A 24,584-nucleotide genomic window follows, 5' to 3' on the forward strand; every position below is an offset into this window, starting at 1 on the left:
GATATATTTAGTAATGATACAGAGAATAACATCTAAAATCTATAGAAAACTACATTTTAACAAGAAAAATACAAATAACTCAATCAAAAAATAGTACACAAACCATGGAGAGATAATTTACCAAAGATGACATTCAGGTAGTCAACAATCATATGAAGAAATGTTCACGTTCATTAACCATAAGAGATATAGAAATTAAAACAACAATGGCATACCACCTCATATGGCCACTTAAAAAGTCCAACAGAAAATAATAATTGCCAGAGAGGATGCAGAGAGATTAGAACTGTCATACATTGCTTTTGGGAATGTAGAATTGCACAATCGCTATAGAAATCAGTATGGCACTTCCTTAAACAAATGCAAATACAATTAGTTTATGAACTAGTTCTACTGGGTATATACCCTAAAGAAATAAAGAATCCAAGACAAACAAACATATGTACAACTGTGTTTATTCCAGAAATTTCCATCATAAAGAGATGGAAACAAGAAAAAACTCTGATTCTAGTGGAAAGGTTAAACAAACTTGTATATTCATATAATGGAATATTTTGCATCAGTGAAAAATAATAACAATTCTAGAAGACATGCACAAAACTAGAAATCATGCTTAGCAGTTAGTGAATCTTATAATTATTTAATGACACCATTATTACAAAGAAAAGAAAAATCATGTTTACATTTAAAGATAAGGCTTTGAAGATTAATAAGGAGCCAAGAATGGATATTATAGTGGAAGGAAAGTGGGAGGGGGACAAAAGGAGAACCACTTTTATAGGGAATTTAATGGGATATTATTACTGGCATGATTAGTTGAAATGGGGTGTGAAATGATATAAAATTTTTTAAAAAACACAACCAATATTTGAAAAAAAATGAGAGTGCAGGCTCACGGCCCTTATAAACCCTCCAGATTCCTTGCTCCTTGGATCTCAATATTGATTTAAGTGGCTAAAAAAGAAGGAAAAGGAAAACTAAAGTAGACTTGGAGTCTTTAATGACATACACATTCATTTCAGTGTCTGGAAAACAAGAAAAATTAGTATGGTACTTTTATCCACTCAGTCATGCAACCATGAACCAAGGGTAATCTTAGGGTTATTTCTTTCTCTCACCTACATCCAATCCTTTATGTATAACGTTTTTATTGTGCTTCTAGAATATATCTTCATTTTCTCTTCAATGTTACAACCTTGTCCATCATTTATCATCTAGACATTGGACATAATACCTCTAATGTTATTCTCACATCCATATTTTTCAAATATAAATCAAATAACATGTTCATTAATCATTTGGGAAATATAAATCCAAAGTGTGTTTTTGTGTGTGTGTATATATATATATATATATATATATATATATATATATATATATATATATATATATATATATATATATATTTCCTTTCCCACTCAAGTAGGTATAATGAAAAAGACAGACAAGTGTTGTTAATGACATAAAAAAGTGGAACCCTCATGCATTGCTGATAAAAATATTAAGTGATAAACTCACTTTAGAAAACAACTTGGAAATTTCTTAAAATGATAAAGTAGGGTTATCATGGGCTCAGAAATCCTATTCTTAGTTATTTACCTAAGAGAAATAAAAACATGTGTCCCCTCAAAAAGCCGACCTAAATAGTATTGCCTAATTTTGGTCATCAGAGAGGTTCTGCTAATTATTAAAGAACCTAGAATACAGCCTTTACCATCTCAAGCTACAATAATAGTGGCTGTTGAAAATGGAAATGATACTTTTGGTGGATCTTGCATCAGTAATTAAGTGCTTACCGTGGAACATTACTTACAGAGGCACATCACTCTTGCTCATAACTTGGGCATTATGTGCCCAGAAACTATACTCCTACAAGTGTCTTGAGGGTGTTGACTCAGAAATGGCCAATGAGTATTTCCTTTCTACACAGCAGGTGCATAGCCTTTTTATTCTCTTACTTAGTATAGTTTTTCTTCATCTCTGTAGAGCTAACTCCTTATCATCATTTAGTTCTCAAGACTCCACGTAGAAACTTTTGTGACAAATCTATTAAAAGCAGTGCCCATTTTCCTAACCCAATGCTGTAAAACCTTTTTATTCCACCTTATTCTTTATCCCATCCTTAACAATGACACAAAGCCTACTCTTTAGGAAGTCAAAAGATAAACTGATGGTTTTGGCAAAGAATACGGAATACACACAGACTGCCAGAAAAAATGAACAGATCCACATCAGAAGTGCAGTCGGACTGATTTTCAAAAGCAAAATTGGCGAGACTTTGTCTCATGTACTTCAGACACCATGTCAGGAGGACCCAGTCCCTGCAGAAGGATGCTCGGTAAAGCAGAGGGTTAGTGATAAAAAGGAAACCCTGAAGAATGTGGATTGACTTAGCCGATGTAAAAATGGTCTCCAACAGGAGTGATTGTGAGGAGGGCCATTAGAAGTTGGAACTGACATCAATCTGGTCCCAACTTTGTTACACGTAGCTGTTTATTTCATGATGTGTATGTGTTAAATTTATTTTTAGCGTATTTCCCCATTGCCTAACTCTGCCCATTAGAACATAATGGTTTTCAGTCTGTAGTCTTGTGTTCCTTTTCTCTTATTAATTCCTGAATCCCCAGCATTTACATAATGCCTAACCAGTTCCTAATAGAAACTCAGTAAATATTCATTAAAGAAATGAATTACCATTGCTTTTTAATGCTCTAGAATTTCTCATGTGTTCCTTGTATTATTTTAAAATACCAAGTTCTATTCCTTATATCTTTGTTGTTAATTTCATGGTTCCCCCCATTCTCTTCCACTACCATACATTATATTTATAGAACCTTTATACTGAATAGTACAACTTTTAAGTATAACAGTCCAAAACCCAACAAATATTCACTGAATTCTTATTTGCTATGCAATGCTCAAATTTCTAGGGTTTTGGTAATAAACTGCATAGACCAAGTGCCTGCCCTCATAAAGCTTACTTTCCATAAGGAGAGAAAGAAATTTTGTTTTATAATCTACTATAATTGATATGATGTGATAAGCAACTTGCAAACATGTGATAAGCAGCAATGTGAATACCAGATAAGGAAGACAGAAAATAAGGTGAGAGTTGTTAATTTCAATATATTAATTTAAAGCTTTTCTAAGATATGGTCTTTTAATGTTACTCTATATGAAGTGAAAGTACAAGGCATGAATACACCTAACAAGAGTATGCTACCCACTGACCAGTCGAACACTAAGACCATGAGACAGGAATGAACTCACGGGATAATGTAAGTAGTGTGATGTGATGGTAGGTTGAGAAGTAAGAGTTAGTGGACCCACATTTTACCTAGGGCCCTTGCATGCCATGGAGATAGTTTGGGTTTTGTTCTAAGAATTAAAAAAAACATCATATTAATCATAACTCAGTTTCTTCTGTGGATAATAATCTATTGGAGGCAAACACGAAATCACAAAGAGTAATTCAGATGCTATTTGGTAGCTAGATGAGAGATGTGGTGGTAGCTTGAAGTAAAGGCTGAAATGTTTGAGAAGTGGGTGGAAGGTGAGTGTTTAAGATGGTTAATTTAATCTATGAATTTGGCTAGGTTATAATGACCAATTGTTTGATCAAACACTAGTCTAGGTGTTCCTATGAAGCTATGTACCCATAACGAACATTTAAATATGTTGATCTGAAGGATTTTACACTCACCATTGTGGGTGGGCAAACTTCAATCCATGGAACATCTTAGGAACAAACACTGAGGTTTCCCAAGAGGAAGTATGTCACCTCTAGAATAAAATACAAAAGACTCAAGAATACCCAGCATTTCACCTGACCTATGGATTTTAACTTGTGAGTTCCCACAACTGTGGAAGCCAATTCCTTAAATCAGTTTCCTGCTCTCACTCCCTCATATATATTAAATAAACAGACATTGTATATACATATATATCACATATGTACATATAAAATGCAATTCCAAAAGTTCACAGAAAAATGGAATGAAAAGAAAATGGAATTTTTCGATGCACTTTTTGAAGTTCTCTCTTATGTACCAGAAAACCAAATTTACAGCTCTCCTATAAATTCCAGTTCATAGCAACCCTATAAGGCAGGATAGAACTGCTCATGAGGATTTCCAAGGCTGAAAAACGTCTCAAATATCTCTTGCAGAGATGTCAGTAGGTTCAAATACCACCCCTGCAGCTTGTAAATCATCACATAACCCACTGCACCACAGTGTATGTGTGTGTAGTAGTTGTTGTCAATTTAATGTTGACTCATGAAAACAATATATGTGGTAGAACAGAATTGTGCTCCATAGGGCTGATTACTGGGAAGTAGAATATCAGACCTTTCTTCCAAGATGTGTGTGTCTACCCCCCAACCCCCAAAATGGTATTTTAATTATTTTTACAAAGCAACTTTATCAACTATAAAGTACTCTCTAATACACTTAATACATTTGTCAAACCTGTGATTCCATTCTTGAAAACATTTTTCAAACTCATCTGTTTGGATGGCTGACAGCACCTCCCTCATTTATTTCTTCACTTCTTTACATCACAAATTGCTGCTTTTCATGTCCCTCTTCATTCGTAGAAACAAAACAAAGTCACATGAAGAGAAGTCAGGTGAGTAAGGTGCGTGGGGTAAAAGAGGCATGCTGTTATTTGCCAAAAACCGACGCACGGGGATGACTGCATGAGCAGGTGCATTGTCGTGGTGGTAAAACCAGCCCCTCCATGTGCCACAAATCAAGTCTTTTTTTGTCACACACTGTTATGCAATCTTTTCAAAACCACTAAATAGAATGCTTGATTAACAGTCTGACCTGGTGGAACAAACTCAAAATGCACTATCCCCCTCACATAAAAAAACAAACAGCCAACCAAAACAAAAATCCCAACAATGACTAATAAGCATTGTCTTGATCTTTGATTTTACTTGAGGAGTTTGGGGGGGCTAGGTGATGATGGTTTCTACCACTGGTTTGATGGATATTTGCTTTGGGGGTCGTAAGAAGAGCACCGCATCTCCTCATCAGTAATGACCTTGGGGAAAGTCAGGGTCACTTCGGGCTCTTCTTTCAAAGCAGGCTGTGTTTCCCTGTGATGCTCTCTTTCCTGGTGAGGCAGAACCAGAGGCACAAGTTTTGCGGCAACCCTACTCATTCCCAATTCTTCCACTACAATTCTCTGAATGGAGCTCTAAGATATCCAGATCACTTCCCCATCGCTTCAATGGTCCATCGTCATTCTTTGAGCACAAGTGCAAGAATTTTCATCCACTCAGGAAGTTGACAGACGTCCACAATGAGGTTCGTGATCAATCGACAAGTCACCTTTTTTGGAACAAAACCACTTGTACAATTGAGTTCTTCCCATAGTACTGTCCGTGTAAGCTGTGTTCAACATTACAACATTTTTCCCATTCAGAAAAAAATTTTTTTCTTAAATCAGCCATCACAAAAAATGATGCTTGAGTGAAACCGCATCTATGAAAAAATTCACTGTGATGAAAGAGAACCTTCCCAGGTGATGCTACTGAATGCACTAACTCAGAGAGAGTTGCTAGATGCCAAGCATGAAAAATGCCTACTATGAAAGCTCCACCCAGCAGATACTTATTCCTTTTTGGGGGGGGCGAGGGTACTCCCCATGTGTATGTGTGTTAGTGCATTTAAATTATGGTGTGTGTGAAGAATATTGAAAGTAATATTGATTGTCAAGAGAACAAACAAATCTGCTTTGGAAGAAGGTCAGTCAGAATGTTCCATAATCATAAGGATGGTGAGATAACTTGTCCTGTACTTTAGACATGTTATCAGAAGAAACCAGTCCTTGAAAAAGGACATCAGGCTTGGTAAAATATAGGAGATCAACTGACAACTGTGGCATGAGTACATTGACAGAGAGCTGCTGGCTCAGGCCAGATTCAGAAGATGATATGGGATGTCATTGTTGATGTCAGATGGGTTTCAACTGAAAGCAGAGAATACTAGAAAGTTGCTTACTTGTGTTTTCTTGACTATGCCTATGCATTTTACTGTGTGGATCAGAACAAACTGTGGTACTTACATAATCTACTGTCAATTTGGGGGCTTGAGAGGATTAAGAGTGAAGGGGTGGAGTCTAGTCTGTCAATTGTGTCATGGCCAATGAGGCCACTGTGTGGTCATGTATTTTTCCTGAGAATTCTGGGAACTGCTGCATTTCCTCCTTGGAGGCAGGAGATACCTCTCTTTCTCTGCTAACTCCCTAAATGACACTCTACTAACAAGACTCATGGTGCTACACCCTGGGAGCTGGAGAAGCTACATGGACCTGCCCTGATACAGCCAGACCTCTGGAACCAGAGAAGCCATTTAGAGACCCCTGACAGTGCCAAGATGCTGACAAAGCCACTGTCCACAAGACTTCCAACCCACTGGGCTGTGGTCCTTCTGAATTCGGCACCATTGCATGTGTATCATGAATCTGAAGAGGAATTTATAGATTGGTATCAGATATATGGACTAATATTGGATTTTTGAACTTGATCTGGAATAGGCTGGGACATTCAATATTCAATTGCTCTTGTATATAAACCTTTTTCTTATATACATACGAGTGTCTATGAATCTGTTTCTTTAGTCTACCCAGACTAACACACAAACTATGGATAGTCTTAAGAAGAATGAAACTTCCAGAACACTACATTGTGCTCATGTGGAACCTGTATGTAGACTAAGAGGCATTTGTATGAGAAGAACAAGGGGATACTGAATGATTTAAATCAGAAAGTTGAACATTACGGTTGCATATTTTCATTATACTCGTGCAATCAGTATGTTGAGCAAATATTCAGAGAAGCAGAATTATGTGTGTACACAAAAAAGTATTGATATACAATCATAAAAATTCTATAAAACAAAAATATCGAAACCAGAAACTATTGTATTCCATGTATCCTCCATCTGAGTACAGACACTGTTGAAGGCGGTGTTTCTATCTTTCTACTCTTTCCCTGAAGAACAAACAGATCCATTGTAGAAAGATCAGCCACAGTGCCCCTTAGAAGCAGGATAGTGAGACTGCACCTTTTGTACTTGAATATGTAATCAGTAAAATCCATTCCCGTGAACAAGACTCATGTTTGGTACAAGAAAACTCATTGCCATCAAGTCCATTCTGACTCAGAGTGATGCTATAGAACCGAGCAGAACTGCTCCTGTGGGCTTCTTACATGGTGAACCTTCATATGGCTAGAAAGTCTCAGAGGGTCCGTAAAAAAGAGGAAGACCCTTGATGAGGTGAATTGACACAATGCTTGCAACTATGGGCTTAACAATAACAACAAAAATGCGAGATTGAGCAACAACCATAACCAAAAACACATTCTTTCCCCTCAAAACTTCTATACTCTTCAATTTGTATAACATCACAATAGTTTTAGCATTCTCAAGAGCCTCAAATTGTTTTCCTTTTAAGTACTCTTTGAGTTTGGGGAACAGAAACCAATCTCAAGTTTCAGGAGAAAGGGTGTAAGGTGGATGAGGAAGACTTTACAACACAATTCTCCCAGGCAGTCTTTGTTGTTTTTGTTATGTGCCATTTCATGAGATCCAGCACAGCTACCCTGTGCACAACGGACTGAAAGCACATGCTCCCCCAGCAGTCTCCAATGACTTCATTTGCACTCATTCTGGTGACTACTGTCTCGATCCCTCTTGTTGATAACCTCCCTCATGTTTGCTGCTCCTCTATTTTATCAATCATTATGTCCTTTTCAAAGGACACTATGTCCAAAGTACATGACATGAAGTGTTCCCATCCTTGCTTCTATTCCAGATGTACTTGTTCTAAGATGGATTTGTTTGTTCTCTTGGTAGTCCATGGTAATTTCAAGAGTATTTACCAGCACCATAATTCAAATGCATGGATTCCTCCTTGGTCCTTTATATTAAATGTCCAACTACTTTCACATTCATAGGAGGCCACTGAAAACACTGTGGTTTGGGTCAGGTGCACCTCTGTCCTCAAAGTAGCATCCTTGCTTTTCAATGCTTTGATGCTTTGAAAAAGAGGTATCGTCCAGCTGGCATACCAAACATAATGTATTGTTTGACCGTTGGACTGATGCCTCCATAAGCATTGATTGTGGATCTAAGGAAGATGAAATCCTCAATGTCAATCTTTTCTTCATTCATCATGATGTTACCTATTGGTCCAGTTGTGAAGATTGCCTTTTTATTTTTTTACAATGACTTGTAATCCCTCCTGAGTTTGCATTACTTAATCTTCATCAGAGAGTACTTCGAAGTCTTCCTTATTTTCACCAAGCAAGGGTGTGTCATCTGCATATTTAATAAGCCTTCCTTAAACCCCGATGCTGAGTTCTATTCATATAAGTAAGCTTTTCTGATTATTTTCTCAGCACACAGATTGAATAAGTATGGTGACAGGATACAACACTGACCCACACCTTTCCAGATGTAAACACCATGCAGCATTCCCTGTTCTGTTCATACAACTGTCTCTTGAGAACTATGCAAGTTCTGTTTGGGCTTCATGTTATTCTCATTCTTCTGAAGGCTATCCATAGTTTGCTATTATCTACACTGTAGGATGCCTTTGCACAGTCAACAAAACACAAGTAAAACTCCTTCCAGTCTTCTCTGCTTTCAGCCAACATGAGCAATGATATCCCGTGTTCAATGACCTCTTCTGAATCCAGCCTGGGCCTCTGGCAACTCCTTTTCAATAGACTGCTACAACCTTTGGTTGGATGATAACAAGAAAAAGTTTACTCACATATGCTATCAATGATATTATTCTATATTTTGTGCATTCTGTAGGGTCACTTTTCTTTGGGACGAGCACAAATATGGATATCTTCCAGTCAGTTGGCAAAGTAGTTGTATTCCAAGTTTCTTAGCATATGTGAGTAAGTGTACAGTGTTTCATCAGCTTGTTGAACTATTTCAATAGACATTCCATTAATTCCTAAAGTCTTGTTGTGGGTCACTGCCTTCAGTTCAGTCTGGACTGCTTCCTTTAATATCATCGGTTCTTACTCATATCCTGCCCATTGAAATGGTTGAATGTCAACGAGTTCTTTTCAGTAGAGTTACTGTGAATTCTTTCCATTTTCTTTGATGTTTATTGCATCATTCACTATTTTGCCCATAGATTATTTCAATATTTCAACTTGGGGTTTGATTTTTTTTCTGTAGTTCTTGCTATCTTCTAAAAATATGCAGGTGCATTTTCTTGATGGTAAAAAAAATCCTCAGTGCAAATTTCCTGACCTTTCTATTTTTCACCAAAGGGTTTTAATCTTCTTAAAATGTCTTCTTATCAATGTGTGATCATCCTATGTCCTTTGGGGAAATCTGCCCTGGTTCCTCCGTTGGCGTCCCCCACAGCAGTCATCATGACCTTCTGAGAGACTCTTTGACTTCTCTTTGGTGGCATACTCTTTTGGAGACACCCTAACGAGACTAAAACAAGTGGATTTCAAGGGCAGCTTGTTTGTCATCATCCCTGATTGCAACAGAGCTGCGAGAACCTACTAAGCATCAGAACTGGGAATGTGCCAAGTATGGATACAGGGAAACTGGAAGTCCTCAAAAGAAAATGGAACACCTGAGATTTACATACTCAGCCTTCGTGAGCGAAACTGAATGGGTAGTGGCTATATTGAGTCAGAAAACAATATAATTTACTATACTGGGAATAACAAGTCAAGATGAATGGTGGGGCTCTCAGTATGAAAGAGAACATTTCAAAGTCAATCTTGAAGTAGAATGCTGTCTGTGATAGGATTATATTGATTAGTCTTCAATAAAATTCAATCAATTCAACAAATATTCAAAATGTATGTATCAATCACAAAAGCTAGTGATGAAGAAATTGAAGAATTCTATCAGTGACTTCAGTCTGAAATGAATCAAACATGCAATCAAGATGCCTTGATAACTATTGGTAGTTGGAAACAATAAGGCAGGAAGAGTAGTTGGAAAATATGACTTTCATAAGAGAATTGAAACTAGAGAGGGAATGAAAAACTTTGGTGAGCTCAACAACCTGTTCATAAAAATATCCCTCTTTCAACAATGCAAACAGAAACAATACAAATGAATTTCCCCAGATGGAATACACAGAAATAAAATTGAGTATATCTGTGGGAAGAGCTGATAGAGAAGGTCAATATCAGGAACTAAAACCAGGACAGGGGATGACTGTGAACACATGATCGGTTTTCATATATTATTGCAGGTTAAAGTGGAATAAAAATTTTAAAAATCCACAAGATCCAAAATATGATCTTCAGTGTATTCAACTTGAATTTTGAGAATACCTGAAGAACAGTTTTGACACCACCGTTAAAGACAGAAGACTTGCTAAGCTGTGTGTGGACATCAAACACATCATTCATGAAGAAAGCAAAAGGTCATTAAAAAGACAAGAAAGAAAGATCCAAGTGGCCGTCAGAAAAGGGTCTAAAATTGCTCTAAATCATAGAGAAGCTAAAGGAAATGGAAGACACGATGAAATCACAGAGCTGAATATAAAATTTCAAAGGGTCAGCCAGAGATGCTGAAGTCAAGTATTTTATTGAAAGGCGCAAACACCTAAAGTTAGAAAACTGAAAGGGAAAACACAGCATATCTTAATAAGAACTGTAGGAAAAAATGAAGCCTTGAATTGCTATATTGAAATATTCTATGGGCAAAATTGAATGATGCAGAAAGCATCAAAAGAAAATGGCAAGAGTACCCAGAATCTCTACACCAAAAAAGAACAAACTAATCAACATTCCACCATTTTAGGAAGACGCATATGAGCAAGAGCCATTGGTGCTGAAGGAAGAAGTTCAAGATGCACTGAAGCATTAGCCAGAAGCACGTGTCAAGGAACTCATGGAATGCCAACAGAAACATTTCAACAAGCGGATGAAACACTTGAAGCACTTACTAGTCTGCCAGAAATTTGGAAGACAGTGCTTTGGTCAAATGACACAAGTCTATATTTTTGTCTATTCCAAATAAAGATGACCTAAGAGATTGCTCAAACATAGAATAATATAATTGATTGCTCATGCAAACAATATCTTGCTGAAGATCACCCCAAAACAGTCGCAGCAGTACACTGAAAGGGAGCTGCCAGAGGTTCAGCTTCAGATTTAGAAGAGGACCTGGAATAAGGGACAGGATTCTGATATTGGATGGATCTTGACTCAAAACAGACACTTACTTGTCTTTTATTGGCTATGCTAATGCATTGAGCTGAGTGGATATTAACAAATTATGGGTAACTTTGAGAAGAACGGAACTCCGGAACTCTATTGTGCTTATGCAGAAGTTGGATTAAGCAGCAGTTACAGGAACAGAACAAGGGAATCCTGCATGGTTTAAAACCAGGGAAGGTGTACATCAAGGTTGCATCCTCTCACCATTATCCTCCCACTGTATTTACTCAATCTTTATGCCGAGAAAATAATCCGAGAACATGGGCTAGATGAAGAAGAATGTGGGACCAGGATTGGAGAAAGGCTTATTAACATCCTGAGATATGCAGATGACCCAATATTGCTTGCTGAAAATGAGGAAGATGAAACACTCTCTGATGAAAATCAAGGGTCGAAGTCTTCAGTATAGATTATGACTCAATGCAAATACCAAAATCCTCACACCTGGGCCAAAAGGTAACATTATAATAAATGGAGAAAAGGTTGAAGCTGTCAAGGAGTTCATCTTGTTTGAATCCAAAATCATTGCTCCTGGAAGCAGCAGTCAAGAGATCGAATGAGCTATTGCATTTGGCTTATCTTCTGTACAAGAAAAGGATGCTATTTTGAGGACTTTGATGCACCTGGCCCAAGCCCTGGTTGTTTTCAGTGGCTTCATATGCATTTGGGCTATTGTGTTTGCGAAGAATACCGGCAGTACCACGGACTTTGAGAGGGGCAAATCTGCCTTGGAAGGAGTAAGGCCAGAGTGCTCCTTAGAAGCAAGAATGGTGACACTTCATCTTACATACTTTGGACATATTGTCAGGAGCTACAAGTCCCTGGAGAAAGACTTCATGCTTGGTAAGGTGGAGGGCCAGTGAAACAAAGGCAGGCCCTCAACAAGATGGATTGGCACAGCGGCTACAAGGAGGGGCTCAGGTGTAAGAACAGTTGTAAGGTGGCGTAGGACCAGACAGTGTTTCATTCTGTTGTAGCATTGGTCAGGGCCAACTTGATGGCGCCTGCCAACAGCAGCAACAACGGATTACAAATGTGTTGTGTTTGGAATAACCTGCGCAAGCACGAACTGCCATCTTATTAGCAATGCTTTTTAACTTTGTGTGTGTGTATGTGTGTGTGTGTAATCGATGCTGTTTCTTCGGAGAATCATGCCTAATGAAGTGAGTGTACTGAGCTTCAATATGGAGGAGGATCATATAAATCAATGCTGCTCAGAGGCTGAGCAAGAAGAGTATTGCTCACTGAGAGCTGGAGGTCCTTGGTGAGCTTGACAGCTGTCCCTGGAGTCATGGAGAGGAAAGTCACCTTCCAGAGAAAGTGAGAGTTGAGGAAGTATAGTCAGAGAATATAGGCTTGGAGAGAATTTAGTTGTAAGGATATTCAGATAATGGATAATTAAATGAATCAAACATTTCAAACAACATTTCTACCGAAAGATAAAGAGGAATGAACTTATTTAGTTAGCCACTAACGCTAATCCTAAATGGAAGTTTGAGGCTCTCTTATAAGGTTTCTCTTTCTCCAGGGAAGGGAGACCTTTGTTATGGTGGAGGGACAAATGGGCCAGCCAGGCCACAATGCGAGGGTCATGGTTCTGGAGGGAAGCATAAAGGAAAAACAGTAGAAATGAACTGCGGCAAAGCTCTTATTCCTGTCCACTCTTGGCGATGCTAGATGTTTCTCTCTTAATTTTGGGGTTCTGCCCAGAATTTTTCAATTTCTATTCCCAGAAAACAAGTTTTCCTGCTCAGCACTCTTAATTGAAAGTGAAAAACAAAATGAAACATAAAATAAGTCAAAACAACATAAAGCAAAAATTACCTCTACTGAGCTTAGGTGAACAAAGCAAAACATGTTTTTCTCTCTTTCTCTCTCTGATCTCAACCTTCAATATTTTTTCAATTCAAATTGTGGACCTAGGAGAAAAATGCAAAGTCTAGCAAACTATATCCTCCTGTTTATATAAATTATGTGACATAGGACATTATTTGAACATAAGTCATGCTTTTTTGTTTACATAATATGCATGGAATTTTTGTGTGTGTGTGTTGTCCTAAGTGTGGCAAGTGAGTAGTTGTGAGAAAAAGTAAAGTATCTATAATTTGACCTTTAGAAGAACAAGTTTGCTGTCTAGGGTCAGGAGTCAGAATCGACTCGGTGGCAGAGAGTGAGCAATATTAGCATTTCCAAAAATGTGAATTTGAGACATTACCTGTTATATTCTGCTCTCACACAGGGATAAATAAAATTAACGATAAGGATGTCTGGGAACTTTGATATGCCACTATTAATTGTGAGTCTCTAAGAGGGGGATAAAATATGTTTAGAACTTGTAAGGATGGGGTGTTAGGAGAATTAGAATTTGATTCTCACATGCCCAAATCGTGGCCCGAAAGATACTTTTTAAATTTATTGATTTCCTGGACGAAACAAAAAAAGGAATGAGACTCAGGATACGAGTTTATTACTAGCTGTTCCAATATCCAGTGCAAGCTCCTTCCGTAAAGGGTCATGTTGGAATGCAAAATCAATGACTTAAGCCATGCAAGGGGCTTCCTATCTGCCCCTCAATTTCAGCCTTGGAGTATCATTATATTGGATGAGAACAAAAAGAATATGTTGGGAAATTTATTGTAGTGATAACTGGATACATCTTAATGTAATAGAACAATTAAATTGTATGATATGTGAAGCATGTATCAATAAAACTATTAAAATAATAAATAAGCTTGTATTTTACTCCAAATTCATGTCATAGGACTTGAGGAACCTATGACACAGATAGGCAGCTGGTCTAGATTGCTAGTTAAAAATGAATTTTTGGAGACATGAATCATAAACTGGGCCTAGAAATATTTTCAACATCTTTAAGAGGAAATTGGTTTGGTAGCCAGGACCTACTGACCCTTTTCACAGGGAAATGGTAGTTGGAGGAGTTTTAAGAATTTGATGTGACAACAGTTAAAATACATCAAGGGTGCTATATGGAATGTTATAATATACCCTTTTCTCGAATCAAAAAGAACATGAAGAATTATGTAGATGGCAGGAGAAGACCTGTTTAGTTCTAAAGTGTGTTGTCAAGGAAAGTGGGGATTTACTCCCTCACTCACTGCCATTGAGTCAATACCAACTCAAAGTGACCCCCTGGGGGTTTCCAAGAGACAGTAACTGTTGACGGGAGGAGAAAGCCCAGTCTTTCTCTTGAGATGCTTCTGTTGTTCATAGTTCAACACTTAGCCACTACACTAAAGTGTCAGAAAAGAAAAATAGCCGCTTTGATAGGCAGCACACTTACATAAATAGATGTACAACAATCATATGGATGTAGAAGGAAATTTAATGACCTCATGGGCTCTAGAGTTAGCTAAATTTTAAATTCCTCACCAGCTCTGAGAATTTGAGTCTGATGTATAATTACCTTACATAATTTCTGGAAAGACAATGTCAGTTTTATATTATATTTCTGTGAAAAATAACTTATATGTCCACTTGGGGGTAGTAAAGTATTTTTTTTCTTTATCTCTAGGGAGTCTTCAGTATTTCCTCTGCAGATATATGAGCTCTGAGGAATGGCAGTACTGATCAGATGCTGTCTGCTTCTTACATGTGGTAAGTGGCAGCTTCTGTGTGCAGCAGAGACCTTACACAGATGTCCCTTTCCTCCCTGGAGCATCCAGAAGAGTTAGGACAGAAAAAAGTAGAGCGATCTCAGCAGTTGCACATATGCCCTGCAATAGGATCGTTCCAAAATGGCTTAAAAGTTTCTGCTGGAAAAGATATGTTAACATTTAAATTGTTTTCCTCCTCTTACACAACTTTATGATTATTATAGGGCTGTTATAATAGTTGTAACATAACATCCTTCCCATACTTGGTGGCTTAAAATGGCACTTATTATTTCACTATTTCTTGGGTCAATTGTGTAGGTCCGCCTTGACTGGGGTCCATTTTATTGAGTATCCCACAAAGCTGCCATCAGGGTATTGGCAGACATTTTTGTCGCTGGCCAGCCTGTGGCCAGCGCAAATAGTGGCTGCGCTCTGCTACGACGGTAGAAATTTCGCGTGCACCCAAAGATGCCTTGGAAGAAGGGCCTAGTGGTCTACTTCTGGAAATCAGCCAAGGAGAAACCTGTGCTGGTCAGCTCTAAACTGACCCAGAAGGCGTTGCCATGATTCAAAGACAGTTCAATAGCACCCTTTCGGCTTGAGCGGTGGAAGAGTGACTTCCAAGCTTACCGGCTTCCTCGGAGAAACTTCAGAGAGGGTGACAGAGAGTTTGGCTCAGAAAGAAGCCAGAGACTTTTTGTAACAGAATCTCAAAAGGGACACGCTTATCATTTCTGCCACAGACTGTTTGCTGGAATTCTGTTTACCAGTCACCAAATGCAGTTCACACCCAATGGTAAGGGTTTACACAAACACATGAATACTTGGAGGCAGGCAATGTGATAGTAGGGCTCTTTTATAGACTGTCTAACACATAAATGACCAAATAATTTTAAAAACTGATTTTTTTGGAAAGGCAGCTTTTTGTGTTATGGACAGACTAAACAGAACCTATCTTACATGGGGAGTCAATAGCCATGAGTTCTAGTTCTGCCTCCGTGAACAAGAACAGCAGCTCACGTATTTTCCATCCTGAATCTTGACTGCAATGTGAACACAAAGATTGGTTATACTTTTTCAGGCTCTTTCTCATTTGGATAATTTCCCCCCAACAATTAAATTCTAAGACAACCAACGTCTTTATCTTCTTAACCTCAAAGCCAGTCCAGGTGGTCTGGATAAGTCTCTGCAGTGAGGGCAGTCTTGTACATTGTAAGTTGTTGAGCAGCGCCCCTGACTTCTCTGGATGCTAGACATGTTCTTTAAGTTGTAACCATGAAACTTTCTCCAGGTATTGGGACCACAGATCTAGACAAATATATATTTAATCTACCAAACAAAAATATTCCTTTTTTAGGATAGCTTGAACTTTTCTACTTAGAAAAAAAGTCTATATATTAACTCTGCATACTCATTGCTGATGAGTCAATTCCAACTCACAGTGATCCTGTCTACGGTTTCTAAGACAGGGTACTTTCCTTTAATGTTCTTTGTACTTTAAAGGAGAAGTGATCTCAGGAGACAAAAATGTGTGGGTTTGAGGTGAGACAGTATTTCTACTGAGTATGTCTGTGGTGGTGGTGGTGAGCGAGGGGGTGGGGAGGGGCAGAATTCATACTAAGTGTGAGTCATGCTGGCTGGATAGTTGAGATAGAACTACTAAATAAGAGTTTGGAGGAGCCACCAAAGTGATCTTGTAAAAGCATGCATGAGTCTTGGGATGAGAATTTACAGTAAGAGACAAGGTGGTCAGGAAAGATTGTCTAAGGAGAATTTCAGACATGCCACACTCTTCTAAGCATCATTTCCCAGCACTTTGTGACACGGGAACTTCCTCTCTGTCTACCACAGACGTCGTACTGCTGTCCTCAACTACTTGTCTCGCCATAATGGAAGGACGGCTCCCATAAGTAAAGATTACAAGGATCAGATCTATACTATATTCTTAGACACTTTCCATTTGGGTCAAAGTGCTAATTTAATAGCCATAGATTCAACAGATTAAGAACAAAGACATATTTGTTATTCTGTGTGTGTGTGTGTGTGTGTGTGTGTGTGTGTGTGTGTGATTTTAGATCTAGCTCAATGTTTGACCAAGCAAAACCAAACTTATGGCCATTGAGTTGATGAGGACTCCTAATGGCCTTACAAGACCGCCTCTCTGAGTTCCCAGGCTGTGACTTTTTATGGGAGAAGAAAGCCTCATCTTTCTCCTGAGGCATGGCTGGTGGTTTCAAACTGCTGATCTTATAGTTAACAACCCAATGGATAACCACTACAACACCAAGGCTTCTCAATGTCTCACCCTTATATATGACTAGTATTTTTGTAAGTAGGTATTGGGAGATATATATATATATATATAACTCACTGCCATTGGGATGATGCTGACTCTTCTTAGCAACCCTGTAGGACTGAGCAGAACTGCTCCTGTGAGATTCCAAGAATGTAGCTTTTTATGGGAGTATAAAGTCATGTCTTTTTTCCAAATAGCAGCTAGTCGTTTTGAACTTTGGAACTTATGATTAGCAGCCCGATGCATAACCATTACACCAGCAGAACTCCTACATGTGTCTGTATGGGTGTGTGTTTGTATGTGTGAACAGACACACAGTGTTTAATAGCATGTGATATTCAGCTGCTTAGGACAAGGTCAGCTGTTCAAAATCCAGCAGCCACTCTGTGAGAGACAGATGAGGTTGCCTGCTCCTGTGAATGTTTACATTAGCTGAAGCCCTAGGCAGGATTGCTATGAGTTGGATATGACTTGATGGGAATGAGTTAGGTAATAGTTGCCCATGAACAGGTTTCAGGTCAAACTTCTTGCCTTTGGACCTTTACCCTCTCACTTATTTATGTGAATGGCAACTCGCTGATCCCTTGAGGACTCAGGTTTCTCACCTGTAAAGGGGAAATTGTTAGGAGAATTATATTATAAGATAGGGAAACACAGAGTCCACTATCTGCCTCATAGTAAGCGCTCAACAAATAGACATTACAGGATGCACACTTACAATTGAGGCTAAAAGATGTGGTTCAGCTAAATATCCATTTCTAACTGTATGAGACAGCTCAGGTTATGTCCCCGAGGCTTGTCTTCTTGTTTTTTGTCTCCAAGCTTGTTGTCTGTGCTAGAATGATCACATTAACTGGTTTCTTAGCCCTTAGCCCTCTGTATTCTATTTCTGAGAGCCAGATATCAGACACTTAGTTTCTCAGATATAGAAAGGCAATCACTTATCAAAAACAATTAATATGCTTAGCTATTCTAACAGCCTGGGTTCCTTGTTGTTTTGCTGACTGCCTATCAAAATATTGATTCATCCTTCAAATAAGAAAGAAACAATCTTTACTACATAGTCGTGTCTTCATTATAAACGAAATCATAGCAGTTGGAGATGGAATACCGGACAGCTTGTTTATCTGGTGGAAAGCTGTACAATAAAATAAAGCCTGACAAATTTGCAGGGGTGGAACTCATTCAAATCATCTTGCATTTGAATGACACCAAAGAAAATAACATTTTCTGAAAACTGTAAGCAAAGTGAAATGGTATTAATATATGTGTATACCCATGAAACAATAAATGCCCCCAGTCTTATCACTTTTCCACAAACACTTTCTAGGTGGTGTTCTGTCAGCCACTGTTCCTGAAGTGTTACAGGTAGCATATTAGTATCTTTAATCTCACATAAGCACTATGGTATAGGAACTATTTTTACTTCTACTTTATAAATGAAAAACTGGACCATTGGGAGATTAAGAAACTTGACCAAGCACCCACAGCTTATCAATATCAGAGACAGGATGGGCACACAGTCACCTGGCTTTAGTGTCCATATTCTTAACTGTAGTGTTTATCCTTTGATCTGTATTAACGAATAAACAAATGGGTAATACATAGGGATTAAATTACGTTAAGAGGTTTTCTCAGTGATTTCAATAAAATAATGTCCTATCTGATGTCAGTGAGGGATACTTTGAATGCTTTGACATTGTATTCAACTAGCCCTAGTTTCAAACTCTACTCTGTCACTTACTAGGTGTGTATCTGTTTTTCTGATTCTCCACTCTTCTCTGACAATATTGAACATCATCGTCCTTGACATGGTCTCTTGACGAGCAGAGTGTACTTCTGTGTCCCCTTTTACTTTGGGATTGGCTTTGAAAGTGGCTCTGCTACTGAGTTATGAGCTTATTATGACCAGAGGTTTAACGTTGACTTACACAGTTGAGCTAGCCTTCTAGGGTATTACCATTGCTGTGAGAAACACATACTCCATGAGGTCATCATGCCCCCTATCAGTGCACCAGACTACCGCTTGTGAAGGAGAGCCACTCCAGCTGCCTGGATGGACATTGTGGTTATCTGCTGTGCATTTGGCCCCCCAAATCTTGGTGCACAACAGGACAGAAGCAATGTGTTCCAAAGGATATTCATTTACTGAAATTCAGATGCATAATGCCTTTCTTCCTAATCTATCCTGGCTGGAAACGCTGCTGAAACCTGTTCAGCATCATGACAACACACGCGCCATCACATAGAAATGGATAATATATGAGCATACTGTCCATTGACTGAGAAGCAAACCTGGGTCTCCTGCAGAAAAGGTGAGAATTCTTCCATTGACTCACCAAGGAATGAGATATAATTGCTCACTCATGTATCATTCTGAGAATTTATGGTTGGTCATAAAATTTTCCCAAATACAGAGTAAGGATGACTCTCTTTCAACAATTATAGGGAGGAAAAGAGCAACATCATCTTCTCCAGGACTGTGAGAAATAAGTGAGCTAATAAAACAAAATATACTTTTATAATGAAATGTACAACGACTTGGAGTTAAAACACTGAAGGGAAGAGCACACTCAATGTTTCTCAAATTTTAATAAATGAAGAAGATTTTAGGGTCTGAATTGTAATATTAAAGGATTTTCACCAGTCACAGAACCAAAAAGAATTGGTGAATATTCTATCACTTTAAGAGGCAGCATAGGTACCAAAGGACAAAATCTAAATTGCCTTGAAAGCATGGATTAGAAACAAGAGTTCAGAAACTGACAAAATACCATTGAAATCACATGACCCAAAGACCAGAAGAGATTCATACTTGTGCCCATTCCAAAGGAAAATGATTCTACAGAATGTAGAAATGATCAAACAACACAATTAATATCACATGCAATTAAATGTTGCTAAAGATAATTAAAAATTGATTGCAGCAGTACATTGAAATGCAACTGTCTGAAATAGAAGCTGGTATGAAGGATCTATTGCTGATATCGTATGGTTTCTTGTTGAAAGCACAGAACCCCAGAAATACATTTACTTATGTCTTACTGACTACGTAAAGGCAATTAAGTAATATATATATACACACACATAAAAACTACAGACAACATTTGAAAGAATGAAAATTCCAGAACATATAACCATATTCATAAAGAACCTGTGCCTAGAACAAGGGGCAGTGGTTCGAAAGGAGCAAGGTAACACTAAATTATTTCAAATCAGGAAAGGTGTAAATCTGTATTGTGTCCTTTAACCATGCTATTCAATCTGCATGCTGAACATATAATCGCAAAAGCGAGATGATATGAAGATGAACAGGGTATCAGGATGTAAAGAAACAAACGGTGGTAGAGGTATTATACAACCTTGCCTATACATGGATCAGGAGTCATTCGTGCAAACCGAATAACGGGATGCTGCATGGTTTGAAGTCAGGAAAAGTATGCATCAGGGGTGTATTCCCTCACCATACCTGTTTATTATGTGCACTGCACAACCAATCAGAGAAGCTGGATTATATGAAGAAAAATGTGGCATCAGGATGACACAACCTTCTGGCTGAGAGTGAGGGGGACTAGAAGCACTTGCTGATGGAGACACATATTTGTCCTCTTTTCAAAGAAAAGTGACCCAACAGCATGCTCAACGCATCAAAAAACACCATTGGGATGACCTGCAAGTAAAAGTTTGCTGAAGACCATTCAAGAATGGTTACAGTGGGACACAGACTGGGAGCTGCTAGAGGGTCAGCCTGGATTCCGAAGAGGATAGGGGCAAGGCATAACATTGCTGACCTCAAATGAATTTTGACTGAAAACAGAAAATGGCAGAAAGTTGTTTACTTGTGTTTTATTGACTGTGCAAAGTCAGTTGACTGTGTGGCTGATAAACTAGGGATAGCTTTGAGAAGAATGGGGACTTCAGAACATTTCATTGTGCTTATGCAGAACCTATCAGTGGTTCTCAAGCTTCCTAAAGCCGCGGCCCTTTAATAACAGTTCCTCATGTTGTGGTGACCCCTAACCATAAAATTATTTTTTCGCTACTTCATCACTGTCATTTTGCTACTGCTGTGAATCTGGTGACCCCTGGGAAAGAGTCATTTGACCCCCAAAGGGGTCACGACCCATGGGGTGAGAACCACTGCTATACGTAGACCAAGAGGCAGTGTGTGAACAGAAGAAGGGAGTACTGCAAAGTGAAATCAGGAAAAGCATTCATTAAGGTTTCATCTCACCAAACGTACTCCATCTGCATGCTGAGCATAGAACCAGAGAAGCTGGAAAATATGACGAAGAGCTTAGAATCAGGATTAGAAGAAGGCGTATTAAAACGTGTGATATATAGATGACACGGCCTTGCTTGCTGAAAGCGAGGAGAACTTGGCAGACTTGCCAATGAACATCAAAGATTGCAGCCTTCGGAATGGATTACAGCTCAGTGTAATGAAGACCCAAAACCTGGAGCTAGAACAATAGGTGGCATCATGATAAGAGAAGGCGATGCTGAAGTTGTCAAGGAGTTTGTCCCGTCATGAGAGCAGCCGTTAAGCAATCACAGGCAGCATTGCGTTTTGTAAATCTGCTGCACAGACCTTCTTAAAGCATGAAAATCAAGGATGTTCTATTGAGGACTAACTTGACCCAAGTCATGCTATTTTCACTTGCCTCATACGCCTATGAGACTTTGACCTTGAATAAAGAAGACTAGGGAGGAATCAAGGCATCTGAATTATGGAACTGAATTACAGAAAACATTGAAAGTATCTGGTACTGCCAAAAGAATGAACAAAACTAACTTTGACGATGTTCAACCAGAATGCTCCTTAGAGGCAAAAATGGTGAAACTTTGCTTCCATTATTTTAGACATGTTGTCAGGAGAGAGTAGTGTCTGGAAAAGGACATTATGCATGGTAAAGTAGCAGGGAAAAAGGAAGGTCCTAAGCAAGGGAGACGGACTCGGTGGCTGCAGTGATTGAATCAAACATAAGAACAATAGTGAGGATGGCTCAGGACTTGACAGTGTCTCATTCCGTCATGCATAGGATTGCAATGAGTAAAAGCCAATTTGGTGGCACCTACCAACAATAACAACCTTGATGGATGGAAGTAAAGAGGGCTGAAGCATTTACTGATGAAGATTAAGGATCAAAGCTTTTACTGTGGATTGAACCTCAATGTAAAGAAAACAAAAAATTTCCATAAAGGAACCAACAGAGAACATATATCATGGGGAAAATACATAAGTTGTCAAATATTTCATTTTGTTTGGGTTCATAATCAATACTCATGGAAGCAGTGGTGAAGAAATTCAAAGGTGTAATGCCTTGGGCAAGTCTGCTACACACGGCCTCTTTTAAAGCACATGGAATACAGATGTCACTTGGATGATTAAGGTACTCCTGAGCAAAGCCATAGTACTTTCTATTGCTCCACCTGCATGTGAAATCTGGACAATGAGTTAGGATAACCCAAGAATAAGTAGATGCCTTTGAATTATGGTGCTGAACATTGAATGGACTGCCAGAAGAACAAATACATCTGTTTCCTATGCAGTACAGTCAGATTGCACCTTAGACGAGAGGCTAGGGAGACTTTCTGTCAAACCCTTTAGATGTGCTATGGGGAGGCATCACTCACAAGAGAAGACCATCATGCCTGGTAAAGTGGAGGGCACAGCAAAGAAGAAGACCACCGACAAGGTGGATTATCACAGTTCCTGCAACAAAGAGTTCAGACATAACAATTGTGAGGCTGACATGGAACTGGGCAATGTTCCCTTATTGCACACAAGTCATTATGAGCCAGGTCAATGTGATGTTGCCTAACAGCTACAAGCAGTAGCCAAAAACAAGACTCTGGGAATTGATGGAATACCAATTGAAATGTTTCAACAAATTGTTGAAACTCTGGACGCACTTATTTGTCTATGCCAAGACATTTAGAAAACAGTCACGTGGCCAACTGACTGAAAGAGATCCATATTTGCACCCATTCCAAAGAATGTGACTCAATTGAATGCTCAAATTAGAGGACAATATCACTGATACCACATGCAGGTATCCTTTAACTGAAGGTCATCTCAAAAAGGTTGCAGCAGTACGTTGACAGGGAGCTGCTAGAGTTTCACACCAGATTCAAAAGGTGATGTAGAATAAGAGATATTCATGCTGATGTCAGATGGATCTTGGTTGAAAGTAGGGAATACCAGAAATATATTTACTTGTTTTTCAAGGACTACGTTGTGGCTCAGAACAAACTATAGATAGTCTTGAAGATCAAGAAGCTGTGGTACAAACAGAACAGGACAATACTGCATGGTTTAACATCAGGAAAAGAGTGCATCAGGGTTGTATTCTTTTACCAAACTTATTCAGTATGTATGCTGCGCAAATAATCAGAGGATCTGAATTATATGAAAAGGATCTTGGCATTAGGATTGACGGAAGGGTTAGTAACAACTTGCAATACGCAGATGATACAATCTTGCCTGCAGAAAACGAGGAGGACTTGAAGATCAAGGATTGCAGCCTTGAACATGAAGTACAAGTCAATGTAAAGAGAAACAATTCTCACACCTTGACCAATAGGTAACATAATAAAGAGAAAGCAGTTTGAATTTATCAAGGGTTTTGTCTTGCTTGGATCCACAATCAACGTGCATGGAAGCAGCGGTCAACATATCAAACAACATATTGGATTAGGTAACTTCAATCCCGTTGAAGTGTTGACAAGCACAAATGTAACGTTGAGGACTCAGGTGTGCCTTACCCAAACCATGGTATTTTCAGTTGCTTCATTTGTGAGTTGAACATCAGATCAGGAAGACCAAAGAGTCGATGCATTTGGATCACAGTGCTGGCGAAGAATATTGAAAGTACCATGGATTGCCAAAGAACAGGTCTTGAATGAAGTACAGCCAGAATTGTCCATGGAAGCAAGGAGGGCAAGTCATTGTCTCACGTACTTTGGACAAGTTAGCAGGAGAGACTGGTCCCGGAAAAAGGGCATCATGCTTGATAAATAGAGAGGCCATGGAAAAGAGGAAGACCCTGGGGGAAGAAATTTGACAGAGAGGCTGAAGCAATGGATTCAAACGTAGGAACAGCTGTGAGGATGGCACAGGTGCAGACAGCGGTTCCTTCAGTTGGACACAGGGCGGCTCTATGGCCCTTCACAATGGCAGACTGCCTGGATGTATGACCCTTGGTGGTTTCTTGGCGTGGCTTGCATAAGCAAGTATAACTTTATGATTCTTTTTTTTTCTCGCAAAGTCTTTTATTGAACTCCAAAGCAGGCCCAGCAGCACTGATTCTTTATATTGTTTTTAATGCATATATATATATATATATATATATATATATATATATATATATATATTTAAGCAAATGAGTTCTTCAGTCAAGTAGAAGGGATGTGAAAAATCAGCAACTTTTACTTTGAATCC

At 38.8% G+C, this 24,584-nt stretch overlaps 1 protein-coding gene across 5 annotated transcripts in view; it reads right to left on the reverse strand.

The window, feature by feature from the left end:
• The window catches only part of NMUR2 (neuromedin U receptor 2), a 189,593-nt gene that overhangs the window by 140,018 nt on the left and 24,991 nt on the right, over positions 1-24,584 (reverse strand). Inside the window, exons 4-5 of one of the 5 annotated variants that reach the window (XM_075541858.1) lie at positions 3,704-3,783; positions 524-954 (exon numbers count right to left, since the gene is read on the reverse strand). The exons of 3 other annotated variants lie outside the window; for them this stretch is intronic. In XM_075541858.1, the coding sequence (XP_075397973.1) occupies positions 3,740-3,783 (44 nt within the window). In that variant the 3' untranslated portion in view covers positions 524-954; positions 3,704-3,739. One more of the 5 variants, XM_075541856.1, reaches the window with a different exon arrangement.

Source organism: Tenrec ecaudatus, chromosome 2, assembly GCF_050624435.1.
Source record: "Tenrec ecaudatus isolate mTenEca1 chromosome 2, mTenEca1.hap1, whole genome shotgun sequence".
Classification (NCBI taxonomy): Eukaryota; Metazoa; Chordata; class Mammalia; order Afrosoricida; family Tenrecidae; genus Tenrec; species Tenrec ecaudatus.